Raw genomic sequence first — 20,293 nt, 5'->3', positions numbered from 1 at the left:
GCCAAGCTTCTTCACTGGCTTCTTGGCTCCGCTGTGCAACCTGCTCTAAATCTTTAGAGCTTTGTGCCCATAGAAGCATATCCTGACTTTTGTCCAGGAAATCCTCAGATTCTCGTATGCAACGCAGGGTCGATATCTGTTGCTCCAGACCTTCAATCTTCTCTTCCAATATGGATACTAGCTTGCACTTTGTACAGACAAAGTCGCTTCTGTCCTGTGGAAGACAAACATGGCACATCCAGTGCAGGTCACAATAGCTGAACACCCCCCCTCCATATCACCTTCCTACTCTGAGCTTCCTCAGAGAAGCTGGCAAGATGTAAGCCTCACTGGGCTCACCCCAGGCGAACTCCCAGACAAACTCCTGCTGTGTGCTGCTCTGTTGTTCAGGCTTCCCTGAAACAAACAAACAGACACTCCTTTTATAAGAATCACATCTGTCCCAGTAGATTCTTACTAGCAGAGTATTTTAGTTAGTATAGGAATGACTTTGTCCCAGTGGTTTTAATGACTATATTGAGTTGATTTTTATAAATGGAGTGCACTGCATGTATAAATAACTAAATATGTCACGCTAAAGAACAGGAAATTGAGATTTGAGATATACTTTATTTGGTCAATTGTTAAGTATACAGTGACATCAATTTGAATTCAACCACTATTATTTCTATCAACAAGTAAGATGAAATTTTAGTAAAAAATAAATTAAAAACTTAAACTGAAGTCACTAGTTTGTTTGTTTATTTTAGTGGAGTACAAGACTTCTGTGATTGGTAAATTGCAAAGTTTAGAGGAATAGTAATGTATTTAGGTATGGTATGCTTTCCAAAGAATTCTTGATTTTAACTGATGATACCAAATAGCCTCATTATTCTCTAGCAGTCTGAGGTTCTGATTCAGCAAGATACTTAAGCGTGGGACTAGTCCCATTGATTTGCTGAATTGGAACCTTAATGAATAGATCTCCTCTAGTTTTGTAGGCTGCAAAGAGAAAATGGGTAAATGGTCCAAGTGAAACTAATGCAAATTATGGTAGTTAGATTTTACCTTAGCCCTATATTTGCCTTTCTCTGCTGAAAGCTTCAAAAGCTTAGCCTCATACAAGAGCAGGAAACTGACAAACATTTTCAATCTCTGTACAAACTGCAAATTTCAATACTGTATTTTAATTAGTATAATCAGATTTTTGCAGAGAATCCCTAAGGTGTAATGATTAGTTTACCTGACTAAGGTGGTAATTGGTATGGACTCTGAGATCTATTAATTTATGATGGGTTATTATGAGGACGACGACGTCTGTCTTTTAACTCTTCTGGTCTCTTAGAGATTTTACTTTTTTTTCTTTTTGAAAGGAATGGAATAACAGTGTAAATGTTTTTAAAGTACTTTTTCCTCTCTTACCAAATGTATTGCTTCACAGTGTAGATGCATATTAAAAAAAAAGTAAAAAATTATATATCAAGCACCAAACTAAATGAAACAGCAGAAGGCACACTGTTACATGTGTCAAGTAAATTGAATGGTAATATTTTCAATATCAAATGGGGAAAGCTTGTGTGTCTCACCAAGAGAAGTTGGTCCAATAAAAGATATTACCTCACCCACCTTCTCTCTCTAAAAAATTATAGTCCAAAAAAGAAATCTGAGGCCAGATCTTACTTATTGTGTCTTCGTGCCTATTCAGGGATGTGACCTGCACAGTTTTAGTCAAATGGGGTTTTTATGGCATCTTAGGGGAAATCAGAATTAGAGGCAGGTAAAGCACTCTGTTATTAACCACCAATATTTTATATTAAATACTTCTTCCCACCCTAAAGTATAGATGTGACAATTACAGATGCAGGCTTGAAAATTTTAAATCAGCACTTCAATATTTGTTATATATACTTCAAATATATTGTAAAAGTACACTAAATCATTTAGAGTGACGTAAGTTGCATTAGAGAACATTTAAATTTCTGAAACAAAGAGCTGTTAAGTATTATATCTTGGTGTATAGCATTTAAAATTAAACCCATAACATTCATTAACGCCATTCTAAGACAATAAAATCAGCTGATCTGTAATGTGACCCTTAACAAAAATGCAGATTTCTTTGGAATGAAATTAACTTTCTGTGTGGGTTGTAGACTCACTGCTTCATATTCCACTTTAAAACTGAAATAAAAATGTCATGAATAAATTCAAGTGCCACTCTAAGTAATAGCCATTGTGATTGCAAAATGGAAGTCAGCTCAATTCTTAATTTAAACTGATGAGAAGTGACTGCTTAGATTTAATCCCAGGGCACTGTAAAAGAGCTGTGCCTTTTGAGTCTTACTCTGTTGTCACCAAACTTGTACTGTTGTACAAAATAAACACATTGCACGTAAAGTGGCAAAAGTTATTTATGAAAATATGGATGTTGCTCTTCAGAAATGTAGCAATTAAGAGGAGTGAGTGGGGGGGCAGCCTTTTGTCTTTTAACTGTGTTAGTTTTTCCAGTAGGAAGAAGGAGGGGGAGAGCACATGTATTATGATTTTATCGCTATAGATAAGATGTGTGGATACTTTTCCAAGTGTCATGACTTACTTGGGACCACTTCTGATTTCAGCTCTGAGGCTCTGGTTTCAGCAAGGTACTTTAATACATACCTAACTTTAAGCACATGAGTAGTCCAGTTGACTGCAACGGGGCTCCTAAAAGTTAGCCAGATGCTTAAGTACCTTATTGAGTCAGGACGTAAAAGTCCAGTAAAACAAATTGGAAGAGAAAAATCCCAACAAAAATAATTAAATTGAAAATATGTATGGAAAACGAGTGTCTCGGATTACTGGTAGTCACAGCCAACAGAAAAGGACAATCCTTAAACAGAAGGATGTGGATATAAAGCAGCAATGATCGATCTTTTGTCAAAACAGAGATTGCTTGGTTTAAATATCAATGCAATCAATATCATTTGTAGGCTGTGTAGAAACAGTTTCTGTATTATAGGTTCAGTTTTCAGTTTTCTGCGTGGCTAATTAAATGTGAGACATTCCAATGTGTAGAACAGAAACACAATTAGTGTGTTTCCTTGTCTAAACTTGAATAAATGTCAGAAGTAATCATAATAGGACTACTGGGAATGGAGATTTATAAGCTGTTTATCACGCGTTTTAAATTAATTAGAAAATAGTTACAAATAGTATTGGATTAATTTTCTGTTTTCTCTAACAGCACCACTTTCCAGCATCAACTTTCAATTAAGGAAATTAGGTAAAATTGTCTTGTGCTGCTGCTGATTTTATTATGTAAAATTCAAATTAGGCATATTTGGAAAGTATTTGTTTTCGAGTTTCTTTGGATTTACATCAAATTGTACTGAAGCGGTCCTCATTGCAAAGAAATGTTTTATTGAGTAGCTACATTAGGCACAAATGTGACTAGCCTAATTATATTTACACACATCTACTAGAAAAATATATATTTAACCTTTTGATATTCCTCGATAAGTAATAAAATATTCCAGTTATTTAGAAAATGTCAGTTGAATAAAGAACTTATGTATGTATGTATGCGTGTTGCTGTTTGATATGTTGGTGGTTGACTTACTAAACGTAGGTCCAATGTTACATGACCTCATAAGAGAACAGCTTCATTTTATGCATTATTACATATTTCTGAAAATAAAGGTTTACATTCAGTTATTCAAATTTCCCAAAAGGTGACACATGACGACATATTATATCTACCCAGTCAAAATCTAGTATGTCTTAATAGCTAGTTGTAGTTATTCTTGCTAATCCTGTTTGAAGCTCCCTTTCTTTACATAGGGAAAATGGTGCTCCTTCTGGTGCTAAACTTTTCATGTTGGCAATACAGCTGAAAAGAAAGAGGGAAGCAGGAAAACAGTGAACTCCTTCTAAAATAACTGTATTTGTAGTCATTATTGTGCAGAATAGGGTGCTGAGGTTCCAGTGGACGTATATTGTTAGACCTGTGTACTGTAAGCATTGGAAGTGACTCATCTAATCATGGGAAGAGCAATGAAAATGAACTTGCATTTTGCTTTGATTCTGAAAATATAAAAGTGTATGATAGGGCTTAAAAAGACTATAACACATACAAACCTTTTGTTGCTGATGTGACATATCCTATGCACGTTAATTCCTTTTGTAATGAAGTCAGTAGTTTTAACTAGAATTCCTCTTTAGTTGTCTGCATGTGCGGGTGACAAGAATTATTCGAGGCCCCTTTGACAGTCTTTTTTAAAATGTACGCAAATTAATTTTAAATTGTACACTGAATTTTCTATAATAGTTTTCATTTCCCATGCATAAACTGATACATGTTTCTTTGTGTACCCTTTTTCCTAACTGCATATAACTACGGGGAAAGGCATAACCATTTAACATAACATTTAAAAGGCATTTGCCGTGTAATGAAATCCACCAGGTACTGCTTGCTTCTTACTGAGGCCTAGCAGTACCTTATTCCTTTAAAAATCATCCTACAAATATCTTAATCAAAGTGGACCATTATCTGCCCATATGAGCATATTGCACAGGTGACAAGCTGCACAGAAGAACTAGCAGCAGCTGGTGAAGTGAACGGCACTCTATATGCCCTGTGAGGTTTAAGATAAATTACAGTCTCCACCAAGTGGTCAAAAGCCTTCAGTAAGAAAAGCTGAAATGAAATTTGACCCTCTTGAGGATCAATAGTCAGACAGTAAAAAGAGCAGACGAGAGGTCATTGTAAGGAGCAGGGTTGTATCCTGCAAGTGTAAATTCAATTTAAACTTTATTATAACAAAACCATTTTTTACAAAAAATATGTGGTAATTTCTACATGGTGTTTAAGGATGCTGAGGGTTGTGATGTATGGCTGCTGCTGCTGCCAGTGGATACTGGCAAATGGAGAAGCAAACATGTAAAGGAGAATCTCATAAAAATACTTTACCAGTTCAAACTACATTGTAATTTCTTCCATGTAACTTTTTTGCTAATTTTTATAAAAGCATCTGAAGACCTCTCTTCATTCAGTGACAAGTGCTCTGTGTAATTTAATAGCAAAATTCTATGGGAAGTAATTCACATTACGGGGAAAAACATGCATATCCATGGTAATTATTTTAGTAAGATCCATTCGGTTTGTTTAATCAGTCTGTGGCTATAGAGGTACATTTGCACTCATGAAATCTAGTAGTGTGACCAGAACTCTTTGTTTTGCCTGGTTACAAGCAGATTGAAGGAAATGCAGATCATATGAGTTCTCCAAATGCTATCTGAGGCATGTGGGGATCACTGAGCAAATATCGAGAAACAGGATCAGTCTTCATCCTTCCAAGTGACCAGGATAGCAACCACAAATAATCCCCTTCCCTTTCAGAAGCTAATGAGCTAGGCAGAAAGAGAACCCTTTTTCTCTATAGCATGGGAGCAGGAGTGAAGCCTTGAAGAACCTTAAAATAGTGTGTTGCATTGTAATGTTTGTGTTGTGGTGTTGTGTAGTGATTTGAGGCAACATATGAAACGTAATACAAATGTGGTAACATGACATGAGACTCTCTCTCCAATGATTTTGTCTGATTTATTCTTTGACATAACTGGCTTTTTAAGACTGAGTATCACTGGTACAGAGCATTTCACATTATCAGCTGTTTGTCATGGCTGTTTAAATGCTTCAGGAAGCAGTCATGCAATTATCTTTTGTCATCTTTTCAGGATCTTTGTAGTTGTACTGACTGTGCTTAATTTCAGAATGCAGTGCTAAAAATAAAATGTGCTCTCTCACTCTGCACCATATTGGGCTGATTTAAAAAAAAATTAGGGTCTGATAGTTGTGGATTCGTTCTGTATTAGTCAACCTATTAACAAGCAAAAATATTTAAGTTTAAGAAATAATCCCCAGTTGAGGTAAGAACTATTTTAGTATAACTTAGGTGTGAGTCACATTTTAATATTGGTCAGACATGTTATATTTTTTCCTAATTATTGCAACTCTTAAATAGAGACAGATGCATGGGATTCTGAAAAGTGAAACATTGCAAATGTAGCCTGGTTTTCAATAACAAGGTACACTATTTCAGGGCTCTTTGGTCCACCACTCCACTGTGTCCCTCTCACTAATTTTTCTGAACAGGTATTTGGAACCATTGGGGACCAGGTTTCTTGTTCTAAGTTATAGCACATGTATGTGGTTCACTGTTACTACTATTAGAGATGTTTTGACAGACCATCCTTCTATAAGGCACGAATTGTAAGTGAAGAGATGGTATTAGCTAAACAGTACAATAGTAAATATAAGTACAGTGTCACAGCATTAAAAATACATTTTGTTCCAAAACTGCATAATTGCAATTTATTTTGCTTTGTAAGAATAGTGGAAATGCAATGCAAATGGTGGTGCAAGGAAGAATGTCATGAATGTGATCTAAAAAAGCATGTTAGGGGTTTCACTTTTTTTTTTTTTTTTTAAATAAAGCTTGTTTTAGTTTTGAAATGTAGCTCTTGATTCTTGTTCATTGCATGACTTCTTAAGTGGTATCAAAAAAGTTAATCTCAACTCTCTTAATATAATGGCAAGGCTCACAATTTTTATACTTTGGTGTCTGAACCTGACTTTGGGAACTAGCTATTCAGCAAATAAACAGAATGGGCCTTTGTTTCTTTCCTTTTCTCTGGCAGAATGATGAGAATGTCTCTCTTCAGGACATCCCACTCTCAATACCATCAAGCCCAGAACCACAGGATGTTGAGCCTATATATAAGGTAAATTGACATTGATTGTATTGCAGAATAGCATAACTTTGTTTCTGTCAGTATTGTATATAATTGTAAAGTTAGCACTTCCAGATCAAATAAGCCAGTATAAAGCTGAGGTGAGAAACAGTTCTTATATTTATAATTGTCCTATCAGCTCAGTGAGGTAATACATTCTTTGATGTTGTAATAAATTACCTCTTTAGTTCTTAAATAGCTACGCCACAAATGGACAAATTATATTCTCGCATATGGCAGTATATCTTGCAAATAAGGTACACAGTATATATTTTACAATTTCTTGTGTAGTATTTTGTTACACCTTGGTTCCTACACTTCAAAACAAACAAACCCCAAAAGCTGTTGACCTGTTTTTATAGCATCTAAAGTTTGTTCAAGTAAAATGGCCTGCTTGAAACTTTAAAACAGAGTGCAAATTGACACACAAGTTAATTATTGAGAAAAATATGCCTTTTCATATTTGCAGTGGACATGTTACAATAATGGCATGTGAAGTTCTTGGTTTTAATTTTATAGATTGTATTTATCCTAAGCATTTGCTGCTCTTTTTGTCCCATAATGTTCACAGGAAGGAGCCAGTCCTTAGAAACTATGACAATTTACACCACCAGAGGATCTTCCCCAAATATGGCCATCTCTCCACTTCTCCACAAGCATTTTAATGAGTGCTAAATTGTAGTCTCATTGCCAAGTTTTCATTACTTCTGTAAAATAGAACACTATTTTATTTTCAAGTATGATCACAGTGTAATTAAAAAGAATGAGGAGTACTTGTGGCACCTGAGAGACTAACAAATTTATTTGAGCATAAGCTTTTGTGGGCTAAAGCCCACTTCGTTAGATGCATGTTGTGGAAAATACAGTAGGTAGCTAGATATAGATATAGATATATACACACACAGAGAACATGAAAAAATGGGGGTTGCCATACCAACTCTAACGAGTAATCGATTAAGGTGGGCTATTATCAGCAGGAGAAAAAAAACTTTTATATGTTAATCAGGATGGCCCATGTCAAACAGTTGACAAGAAGGTGTGAGTAACATTACTCACACCTTCTTGTCAACTGTTTGACATGGGCTAGTCAGCCTCACCTCAGTCCCTGGAAAAATCATGGAGCAGGTCCTCAAGGAATCAATTCTGAAGCACTTAGAGGAGAGAAAAGTGATCAGGAACAGTCAGCATGGATTCACCAAGGGCAAGTCATGCCTGACTAATCTAATTGCCTTCTATGACGAGATAACTGGCTCTGTGGATGAAGGGAAAGCAGTGGATGTGCTGTTCCTTCACTTTAGCAAAGCTTTTGACACTGTCTCCCACAGTATTCTTGCCAGCAAGTTAAAGAAGTATGGGCTGGATGAATGGACTATAAGGTGGATAGAAAACTGGCTAGATTGTCGGGCTCAACAGGTAGTGATCAATGGCTCCATGTCTAGTTGGCAGCAGGTATCAAGTGGAGTGCCCTAAGGGTCGGTCCTGGGGCCGGTTTTGTTCAATATCTTCATAAATGATCTGGAGGATGGTGTGGATTGCACCCTCAGCAAGTTTGCAGATGACACTAAACTGGGAGGAGAGGTAGATACGCTGGAGGGTAGGGATAGGATACAGAGGGACCTAGACAAATTGGAGGATTGGGCCAAAAGAAATCTGATGAGGTTCAACAAGGACAAGTGCAGGGTCCTGCACTTAGCATGGAAGAATCCAATGCACCGCTACAGACTAGGGACTGAATGGCTAGGCAGCAGTTCTGCAGAAAAGGACCGAGGGGTGACAGTGGACGAGAAGTTGGATATGAGTCAACAGTGTGCCCTTGTTGCCAAGAAGGCCAATGGCATTTTGGGATGTATAAGTAGGGGCATTGCCAGCAGATCGAGGGACGTGATCGTTCCCCTCTATTCGACACTGGTGAGGCCTCATCTGGAGTACTGTGTCCAGTTTTGGGCCCCACACTACAAGAAGGATTTCGAAAAATTGGAAAGAGTCCAGCGGAGGGCAACAAATGATTAGGGGACTGTAACACATGACTGATGAGGAGAGGCTGAGGGAACTGGGATTGTTTAGTCTACGGAAGAGAAGAATAAGGGGGGATTTGATAGCTGCTTTCAACTACCTGAAAGGGTGTTCCAAAGAGGATGGCTCTAGACAGTTCTCCGTGGTAGCAGATGACAGAACAAGGAGTAATGGTCTCAAGTTGCAGTGGGGGTGATTTAGGTTGGATATTAGGAAAACCTTTTTCACTAGGAGGGTGGTGAAACACTGGAATGCGTTACCTAGGGAGGTGGTGGAATCTCCGTCCTTAGAAGTTTTTAAGGTCAGGCTTGACAAAGCCCTGGCTGGGATGATTTAATTGGGGATCGGTCCTGCTTTGAGCAGGGGGTTGGACTAGATGACCTCCTGAGGTCCCTTCCAACCCTGATATTCTATGATTCTATGATATTTAAAAGGGACACTGACAAAGTTGAGTGGCCCAAAATAGATCTGGTTTTCCTTTTCGATTCGGGTTGATCTGGTATGTGTTTTGGGTGCTGCTTTATAAAAAAAAAAAAAATCTTTTATAGTGTTATCCATCACTGTAGTATTTGAGTATGTTTCACTTAAAATTGATATAAAATCCACCAGTATCTATAGGCTGCAGCTGCAAGAAACTGATAGTAAAGGATTTTTTTTAAAAAATGGACCAGAAATAGGAAACAAACAAAATTAGAGGACTATTTCTTAGATTTGGCTATGTATTGGAAAAGACCTGCATTTTAGAAAATAGTCCAATAGCTGGCTCTGCACAGACGGACTCTTGCTCCTTTGTGGAGTTTCATTTAAGTCAGTAGGGATCAGCATCGATGCAAGGAGACACCTACACAAGCCAACAGCAAGATTGGGACCTAAAATACTTATGTTTCAGGCACTCTGTGCAATGTAATTGTATTTCTGCTCCTTGTACTGTGGTCCTCTTTTGAGCTAGTTACGCTGCTTGTACTATCTCAGGTCTTTCAGAAATGTTGTCTTGAAACATGAATAATTCCTAGAAAAAGAAACTATTGCCTTCTGTTTTCAAAACTAAACCAGGTTTAATTGAGATTCAGTTCTTGTGACTTTTAAATCTTCTTTAATGGGTAGCTGCGTGTGGTTTGCATTACCATAGGAGATCTTTGAGTCTAAGTGTTTCATCCTAACGCAGCAGATAAAAGCAGTCTTTACTAAACTGAAATCCTATGCAAATGTTAACTGAAAATATGCCCCCACAATGCCTTGTGTGTAGCTGATTAATTCGTGATTAATTCACTGATAAATACTTAAAAATGCCACAGAAAGCAAAAGATGTTAAGAAAACTCAAAATAATTTCATAGCTGTCAAGGTTAAAAATCGTTGAAAACTTTGCATAAACATTTTTCTCTTCAAGTCTTACGTCTCCTGTTTGATCCAAGTTAAAATTCAGCTCAACAGGGCTTTCTGTACAATGCAAGAAATAATTATCCTTGTTTGCAAATTTTTTATAAAATGTGATTAATTTTGTTATTTTCATTCTATTCTATTAGTCTACTTTCATGTGACAATTTTCAAATTGCAATTCACACAACTTATAGTATTGCTACTTATTGTTAAACAGGGTTATAAATATGCAGTAATTCTCAGTGATGAGTTTTTTCTCAATAGCTTATGTAATTTTGAAAGATCATAAAGCCATTGTGAATAAAAAGGAGCTTAAAATACTTTTATTGGAACTAGCGTACATTAAAAATTTAACAGTAGACAGTGTGTTTGCTCAACCCTGTATCAGTTCAGCCAAGTTTCCCCACTGTTTTTAGCTGTACTTTCAGCATATGTACATATAGCCCATGTCAGCATGTGGACAATGAGATAAAAGCAGAGCCTAACATATATTTTAGGAAGAATTTATTATGATTAATACCTATTTTCCTGCTGGTGCTTCAGGAGCATTTGATTTACTATATCCTGGGGAGATGTTAAATTAGATAGTGTTGTCTAGCCCCATGGAGAAAACTTCATGTTGCCTATTTTTCTATTACTTCATATGTCAGACTGAAGATCTGCTAAATGAGATCACTCAGCTTAAAGAAGATCTGAAGAAAAAAGATGAAACAATCAAACGATTAGAGCATCAGCTTGTAAGCATAACTATACATTTTGCTCATGAAAACATTTGGATAATAGACATGTATGCATTGCAGAGCATATATTTGTATAGTAGTTCTCCTGAAGACTTTTAAGTGGGCTAGATTTTTGACTTTGATGTTTTATACTTTCAAGATCACAAAGATGTTTATTATTAAGGCTGCAAGTCTGTCATAGAGGTCACGGAAGTAACAGATTCCATGACTTTCCGTGACCTCTGTGACTTCTGCAGTGACTGCAAAGAGGCTGTTTGGTTTGCAATCTGTACTGCCCGAGCCTGGCAGCCCCTGGGCCAGCAGCAGAAATTTGGGTATGTGGGAAGGGGCTAGGGACAGGGGGTTGGGGAGTGCGGGGTGGCACTTACCTCGGCTCCCCAGCTCCCACTGGCATGGCCCTCCTGCAGCTCCTAGGCAGCAGAGGGGCAGGAGGTCTCTGCGCTGCCTGCGCCCGCAGCTCCTATTGGTTGTGGTTCCTGGCCAATGGGAGCTGCGGCAGCCGGCGCTCGTGGCGGGAGCATTGGAGCCGCTGACCTGGCCCCTGCCTCCGCCGCCTAGAAGCTGCAGGGACACGAAGCTGGGTAGGAAGCCCCTGCCACCCCACCCCTCCCCCCCGCACCAGCGGGGGTCCCAAGCCATACGCCACAGCCCGGCTCCCACCTCCACCAGCACCAGTAGGGGTCCCAGGCCACCGTCCCTAGAATTCGCGGCACCCCCGGACTGTCCCCCACCAGAGCACCCGCAGCCCTCTGCCCAAGTATTAGTCAGGGTGGGTATTTTTAATAAAAGTCATGGACAGGTAACAGGCCCGTGAATTTTTGTTTACGACTCGTGACCTGTCCATGACTTGTAAATAAAAATACCAGTGACTAAAATGTAGCCTTATTTATTATTTATGGCTTTGGTGCAGGATGGTAATAGATGATAACCCTGATTAATAACACACACAGCTTAAATAAAGAAAATTTTAAAAATGATTGGCCAAGTAATTGTTAAATGATTTTTCAACTAATATTGGAATTGAAAAGTGCCTCACAAACTAACAAGAGTATTTGTTATATGCATGATTGAACTTACAGAAAGTGAATATAGTTGTAACTGTTCTCTGAGGCTTTTTTTAAAGCAATGAACAGGTATATCAGTAAAATGAAAAATTATGTTCTTTCCCCACATAGATTTATTAAAGAGCATATTAAGACAACCACTAATTTTTAATCTTTGGCCATCGGTGCAGTTAATGGCTCCTAAATAGGCAGTAAATATTGCCTTCATGATTTTTTAAAAAAAATCAACTCCCTAGTAAAAGTTCAGTACGTGTATTTTTTTCTTTTACTGTTGTCCTGGGCTAATTCTGGATTTTGCCTTGCCTGTCACTGCAGCACAGATTGCCAGGTTATAGCAAATTATCTTGTTCTACACAGCGCTGATTGTTGGGTGGTGAGGGGGGTATCCCTATAGCTTTGGATGCTATTTGTTTAAATAATTAGTAAATAATCTGCTATTTGATCCCCTGATGAGCCTGGTTGATTTGACATTTTTGACCGGTGCAGCTATACTTTAATAGGGGGTGGGAAGACTTTCAAGAGAGGATTGAAGCTTGGCTTGTTGCGAACTTTTTTTTGAAGAGACTTCTGCGATGTAAGTAAAAAGTGAGTGAACACCTGTCCACTCTTCAAATCGTCCATGCTCATGCAACCAAAACACTTGCCTTGACTGAGTATAATGATGAAAATTTTGTATTAATCACCACTTTCAGCTTTTGTTTTCATAAGTACAAATTAATTCTCATTAACCGTGATAGTTCAGATCACGGATGTGTTAAGTTTGACTCTGGATGGCATCTTAAAAGTTTATTTAGGGCTTCATAGTTTTCGGTACAAATTGCACAGCAGAAAGCTTTGTAATCTGGCTTTATTTTTTCTATCATGGGTGGGTGGAGATGTATAAGCATTCGTCTTGTCAACCAGTGGAAGATTTTTTTCCCCTTCCCCATGTTAAAAAAAAAAAAAAAAGAGCTAGCTAGGCACTGATCCACCTACCACTCCCTTTATGAAAAAAGATTAACAGAATTTAATATGGGGAAACTTTTTTAGAGATGTTTTTATAGAACCCTATAGCATTTGATAGACTATACATCCTTTATATTTTTAACGATCATATAAATGCAATTCCCTGTTGAGATAAACTTAAAATAAGGAGCACATGTGTGTTTACCACCCCATCAGGTATTTCATATTGTTATATATGTAAAGTATGGTATAAGTTTTTCCAAGCAAGTACTGATTAAAATTTATACTACACTATCACATATTCTGTACGTTCCATATATTTCAGAGGAACTTCTTTAGAAATGTTGGAGGCTTTTAAAATTGTATCAGGACTATTTGTCTTATTCCTTCACCTGCAAAGTCAGGCCCCTTAGTTACAATAAGAATAAAACTTCAGGCATCCAAGGGAGAAAAATTACTAATAACATTATAGAAATCTGTAAATACTATTATATAGTATAAGTAAATAAATAGTAAATAAATTATAGAAATACTGTAGCATTTCCAAATATAGTTATTACAACTTTGCGGTTTGATATCATGAAACATCACACAGCTACACTGAAATACTTTACTTTCAGATGGTATAAAACTCCCATTTCTAGCCACTAAGGATTTCAAGGTGTTCGATCTTAAACTTGTCACCAGCCTTGTCCTCGAAGATGAGAGAGTAAGAACATGTCATTTTGGAGAAAGATTCTCCTTTTGAAGAAAAGGAAGAAATAATTCTATAGCAGGTTAATTAGAGTGAGGCAAGAAATTAATGGCTGTTTAAAGACTTTCACAGGTTTATGACGTTAGACTAAGGCCCAAGGGGAGAGGTTTGTGGGCTGAGGTAAAAGGAAGTGGTCAAAGGTGCATGATGTATTGATTTATCATATGGCTCTGCAATTTTTCACATGGATACTATCTCCATCTCTGTTTGCAAATATATGTGTGTACATATACTCATTCAAACTGGCCTGGCATGTATACGTGGCTTATATTCACTTTCTTTCTCTGAAAGGGAAATGAAAAGTTAGGTTTTTATTTTTATTCACTTTAAATCATAGAATTCCAGGTAATACAATAACAAAAAGACAAATGAATAAAATAAAATTAAAAAAACCAGTCTTACCTACAGTTAGTAGACCTTCACATCATATTTACTTTCTTGCTGAGTTGTATACCTAGTTGTTACAGCAATTGACAAACTTTGGTATGTAGACGGGAACTGTATTCTAAAGAAGAATAGATCTTGTGATCATAATTATTTGAAGATGCACTGAATATAGTAATGTAGGGATTATCTTCATGGGAAGTTAGTGCAGAGTAAGCTAGGGTGTGAATTTTAAAGTGCACTAACTATTCCACACTAACACTCCATGTAGACTATAAAAGTACCTCTGCAGTTTAGCTTCATACAGTTGCAACTGAGCTAGTAGAAGCTTGTATTAAGCTATCCCTCACAAAGGCACTTTCAGTGTGCTCTAAGACTGTCTACGCAGCGTGTTAATGTGGAATAGTTAGTGCACTTTAAATTCACATCCTAGCTTACTCTGTACTAACTGCCCTGCGTAGACAGGCTTTTAGAAATTTAAGTGAGCATAACCCACTCCCCCACCTAAAACCTGAACATCAATTCTAAATTATTTATAAGCATTCTCTGGGAAAACATTCATAGAATCATAGACTTTAAGGTCAGAAGGAACCATTATGATCATCTAGTCTGACTCCTGCACAACACAGGCCACAGAATCTCACCCACCCACTCCTGTAACAAACCTCAAAGCTATGTCTGAGCTACTGAAGTCCTCAAAACATGGTTTAAAGACTTTGAGGTGCAGAGAATCCTCCAGCAAGTGACCCGTGCCCCACGCTGCAGAGGAAAGCGAAAACCCCCCAAGGCCTCTGCCAATCTGCCCTGGAGGAAAATTCCTTCCCGACCCCAAATATGGCGATCAGCTAAACCCTGAGCATGTGGGCAAGACTCACCAGCCAGACACCCAGGAAAGAATTCTCTGTAATAACTCAGATCCTACCTGATCTAACATTCCATTACAGGCCGTTGGGCATATCTACCGCTAATAGTCGAAGATCAATTAATTGGCAAAATTAGGCTATCCCATCGTATCATCCCTTCCATAAACTTATCAATCTTAGTCTTGAAGCCGGATATGTCTTTTGCCCTCACTGCTTCCTTGGAAAGCTGTTCCAGAACTTCACTCCTCTGATGGTTAGAAACCTTCGTCTAATTTCAAGTCTAAACTTCCTGATGGCCAGTTGTGTAGGACTTTAAATACAAGTTCCCCAGCTAAAATCATTACATCACTTTGCAACATACCACATAATGGTTGAACATTAAACTTGAGTCTTATTACAAAAATACCATTCACATTGTGTTTCATTGGAAAAAAACGTGTAATACATTCATTGTTTTCTTTCTTTTCTTTGATGGGGGGCTAAGGCAACTAGGTGTAACTGTCACAAAGATGGCCAAAAACCTAAAGGGACGGCGTGCACATATGCTGACAAATTCACACAAACCTCCTGCAGGAGAAGCTCTGTGAGTAACACTTACCGTTCTCTCTCTCAAGTAAGATTTTGTGTGTTTCATTCTCTGATTCGTTCTTACTTTATACCACTTCACCATGTGACTCTTGTCTGCTCTAAAGATTTTCCATGCTGTGTAAGACTGATTATTGCATTTTTATATCCTTGTAATTCTGCAGCAGGTATTTGACATTCTTTTAAGAGTTCAGTCTCCAATCATATTTTTTCTTTTAGAGCATGTGTTTACTAATGAATAAATAAAATGAGGCAATAATAGAAAATCTGTCTCTTTTTAATTTTAATAACAATTTAATTCTCTTGGGCCAAGGCGCTGTATCTCTGATCACACATTAAAACACCTTTAAAAACAACGTTTATAGTTCAAAGTACTCGCATTTGATCAAGTTTCTTTGTGGTAAATTTCAGGGTCTCTATGCTCACTTGTCCTGACAAAAAGTAGCAATGTATTGACCTGAACTTAATTCATGAATGTAACAGAAGTTGTCCTCTTTCTCATTGATTCCACTAGAGCGTTTAGCATCATGGATTTTCAAATATTTAAAGGGTGGATGTTATGGTAATACAGCGACAATCTTCCCTCCCATATGCAGTTGCATGGATGAACCTTCTCTCACATTTCCAACTGCATTATATTTTGGGGGCAGCTATACCAATAACTTGAAGAGTGTACTTAATGTTGTATTCTGCCATCTTAACACCCAGAAATGAGGAGCTAGCAGCACTATGTGACCAGCTAGCCCTGTGAGCTGCCAGCATATGACCCAAGGACAGGTTTGTCAATCACTGCTCAGATAGTTCTGATAATTTTCTTAAATGGCTCAATACAGTTACTCAGCTTTCATTCTGACACCAGTGTATACAGCTTAGACATGAATCACTTTTACATTTGTAAAAGTTGTTGGGAGAATTTGATGTAAGATTACCAAAAAAAAAAAGTTTCTAGTTCTGAGAATTGCCAATTTAGATTCCCACTACTGGGATCCAAACAACGCCAGTGTGCAAGCTGAGAAGCCTCTAGCAAGCAGTGTCCGGGGTACATTCAACATTCATCTCTCTTCTTCCTTGCTTTAAATACTGAGGATAGAAAAGAGACTGTAACCTTTAACCACCCTTCACTTCCTTTTGACTTCTTCACTACTTGAAGCATCAATATCCTTGATGTTCTGCTTACTGGGTGTGTCATATTTCTGTCCCTTTGGGAACTTGTTTTTTTGGAAATGTCTAGTCTGTATTTAGGTTGGAGTCCAGCCCTCTTGTAAGGCTTCGTTTTTCCATGTTTCAATTTTGTTAGGTTGATTATTTTTATTTTATGTGTGTTTTCGTTGTCTGTGGCCATTGGCATGGATAAAGTAGCTTAGAGATGTGGGCTTCAAGCCTTGTGCTTTTTGCAGTGACATAATTTCCATTACAAATGTCCACGTTTGAGGCATTTATTTGACACATTAGGAAAAATCAAAAATTCTCAGGCCACCTATGAATCTCCTGACTTCTTCACTCCTTTGGTCAGGATGAAATCCACTCCTTTACAGTGCCAGAGCACAAATGCCATAGCAGCCAGGAGACAACATACTATAATATCGCAGACTTGAGTATGTGGGATTTTTCCTAGTGTTGTAGGGCCTTGTGGCTTCATGCGCATCTGTGACACCATTTTTTCAGAGTATGTCTGAGTCCTATGCAATGTTGGTTAAAGAAGGTGTACTGTGCCCGTCGTGATAGCATGGGCACCTTAGCATGTCCTCACAGAGACCATCAAAGTTAGAGATTTATAGTCCTGATGGGATGGTTGTTCCTTTCTATAACTGTGTTTTCTCAGGTCACGTTGAGATTTTCAGCTACGGCAGATGAAGGATGACCATCCCCTAGAAGTAGTTCCCTTCTCACTTATTTTCCTACCTGAAGTAATGTTCAGTGAGGCCTCAGGACTGGTCTGAGGTCCTCAGAGAGACAATCCAATTATTCAGGATTGTGGACACTGCAGGATTAGTTTCTGTCTTGCAGGGCTATTTTCCCTCTGATTTGATCCAAAGTTGTCAAGACAGCACCTTGATGATAGTTACCCCAGCCATTATGATGGTGCCCAATCTTGCTAGCTCACTCAGGAAGTTTAGTTTTTTTAATTGAAGCAACTGCCATACATCACTCTGCTGACTCTTCATGTGACAAAGAAAAGCAGTGTCATAGCAAAGCTCTTAAATTGAAAGTAAAATTAGCACCATGAATGGTCCCTTTGGGCCTTGATCATGCATTTTGTTCTGCAAGAGGGAAACCCCTAGTTGGGGTGCTTTGCTGCCAACCAGTGCTAGATATTTCTGGGTGTAATCTAGTGTGGGTTCAACCCAGTGTCACTGACAGAGGATTATCTCTTGGACTGGGATCAAAAATTCACCAATTCTGGTGCTCCCAAAATATATTGATAATTCAGGCAGATTGAGAGCAAAATGCTGTTACTAGTTCTGGCCTGAGCTCAGTACTTTTCATTCTCTAACTCTCAGGACGTTGGAAGCACATATCCCACTTCCTAGTATAGTGGATCTCTTGATCCCATTGTAGCCATTTGGAGCAGGCTGCTACACTTGGAACAGTCAAAACTGTCTGAGTTTTGTCAGGCTCTGCTTGGGTGCCACGTCTGCTTTCCACAGTCTGGTACGTAGATGGGCAATCTTCATTGACACTATGATAACCAAGTTTCTGAAAGGGTAACTCCACGATATTTCCTCTAATGCATACAGTACTTCTCATGTGGCATCTGAATCTGAACTTTGTCAGACTGTTGTCTTTGGAGACGGTATTCCACATACTCCTATCACAACCACAAGTTAGTGCTTTGTAGTCGTCAAGGTTGTTCCTTTCTATACCATGTCCATAAAAATTTTAGTCCTGAGTGCTCACTCCTAATTCCTTTCTAAAGTGGCCCGTGATCTCACTCCCATAATTAGCCTGCTTGTAAATTGTGCTGAGTCTAGTTCACTTGAAGGGAGATCAGGCTCTAGTACTGAATCTATGCATAAATTCTCTAGACATTTTTTATGACCTCTCTGCTCAAAGAGTGTCCAAATGTATTAGGTTATATTTATATAGTTATTGGTACCTGGCAGGCATTCAGCCACCTGGAGGTATTGGAGTGCACTCGGCTAAGTCTGAGGCAGCTTCTACAATATCCATGTGCACTGTGTCAATCACTGAAATATGCAATGGTCTGTGTACACACTTTTGCAACACTATACTCTTCCTTTGGGCGGTACATTAGATGCCCAATTCAGAGGCGCAATCTTGCAGTACCTCTTAATTAATACTTTTCAGACCTTCCTTTTGGCAGTTCATAACTTCTTGTTAATCTCCAAAAAAGGAGGAACCTTATGGGTAATTCACAAAAAAAGCAAGTTACTTGCTATGTGGCTGTTTGAGTTGATCACCTATAAGGATCAACAATTCCATGCTACTTCAGAGTCTCTGCTATGAAAATTTCTGAATCAGTGGAAGAAACTGCAGGAGCAGTTGGAACCATTCTCCTTAAAAATTTGGAGACAGCGGAGGGTGAATGGTCCAGTGGACACTGTTATCTAGAAGGATCCAAGCTCTTGCACCAGAAGCTCATTTATTCCAAGAGTGGGGATCCATACTGACAATCATTTCAAAGAGCCCCACTCCTATAGAAAGTAACCAATTTTAATGGTTCTACAAATCAAATGTCTTAATATAATCTTGCAGGTAAAGAATCTATAATCTAATGATTTTGAAAAACAAATAAAAATGAGTTAGGTATACTTTTTGTTTGATTTGATGCATGTTTAATAGGAACATTGATGAGACTTTAATAGCACAGACAAATCAGTGAAATAGTGTCTGAGTTGGCTCAGACACTGTATATATCCTTAATCAATTTGAATGAGTGCATATTAGGGCGAAATGCAATGGTTTCTCCTTTATAACAACGTCCCCACAATTAACTGCTGGGCCTAGAACTGCACTTATAGTCTAATTTTCACCTATTGCCTAAATTAAATTGTAAAGGTAATATTAATGTTCAGGATCTGAGGAGTGAGCCCAGAAGTGAAGGGAAATGTTGTGTAATACTCTGTGTTTTAAAGAGAGGCTGTCAACTTGAACTTCTTGGAAACTTTTTTTAAAATTCCAGTTTTAATCATATATGAATTTAATAGAATGTCCTATTTTTTTAAAAAATATTTCTCTGTACATAAAATAATAAATAGTATAAGTTTGAGCTACCCTCTTCATATTTATAAGGATCTTAACAGGAAGAGGAAAAACTGACCAAGGGAAAAAATGAAAATGACTATTCAGAAAGTGTCAAATATTCAAAGTAAACCAGAAAAAGTTTTCTTGTTAACTTTCAGTGTGTGTAATCTTGCTGTTGCTTGTAACTTGGGTTTAAAACTTTTAGACAGAAATGTGATTTTTTTCCCCCAAGATGGTATCCCTTTGATGTACACAATTATACGTTTTGATGATGACACTGCCTGTCTTTCTCTCTCTATAATGAGACAGAAATTGGCACAATGATTATAGGGCTGACTATGGTACTTCTTATAAGAGAGGTATTAACCTTGGTCTCCTGGCCAAATTCCAGTTTGGGTAATTACGTTCTGTCTACTGATAGTCTCTGTAATTTCAGTTGATGGGGTTCTTCACTTTGTCTTGATGTATTGCTTAACAACATACAACAGCACCTCATAGGATACATTCTACAGTCTGTCATGGAGAATTTCAGTTGTGGGTGAAGTGGTTCCTATGAATGACTTTTCCTTCTGAAGGAAAGGCCCTTTAAAACTGAAAGATATTCGCCACGTGGAACT

The 20,293-nt window shown here is 37.9% G+C and overlaps 1 protein-coding gene across 1 annotated transcript in view; it reads left to right on the top strand.

Moving 5' to 3' along the window:
• Positions 1-20,293, top strand: part of CCSER2 (coiled-coil serine rich protein 2) — a 131,341-nt gene that overhangs the window by 86,435 nt on the left and 24,613 nt on the right. The window contains exons 7-9 of the mRNA XM_077821506.1: positions 6,652-6,735; positions 10,786-10,872; positions 15,370-15,468. Of these exons, the coding sequence (XP_077677632.1) occupies positions 6,652-6,735; positions 10,786-10,872; positions 15,370-15,468 (270 nt within the window). The remainder of the gene's footprint in view (positions 1-6,651; positions 6,736-10,785; positions 10,873-15,369; positions 15,469-20,293) is intronic.

This window comes from Eretmochelys imbricata, chromosome 7 (genome assembly GCF_965152235.1).
Source record: "Eretmochelys imbricata isolate rEreImb1 chromosome 7, rEreImb1.hap1, whole genome shotgun sequence".
Classification (NCBI taxonomy): Eukaryota; Metazoa; Chordata; order Testudines; family Cheloniidae; genus Eretmochelys; species Eretmochelys imbricata.
Note: the sequence above shows the minus strand (reverse complement) of the source record. Positions and strands in the feature narration are given on the sequence as shown.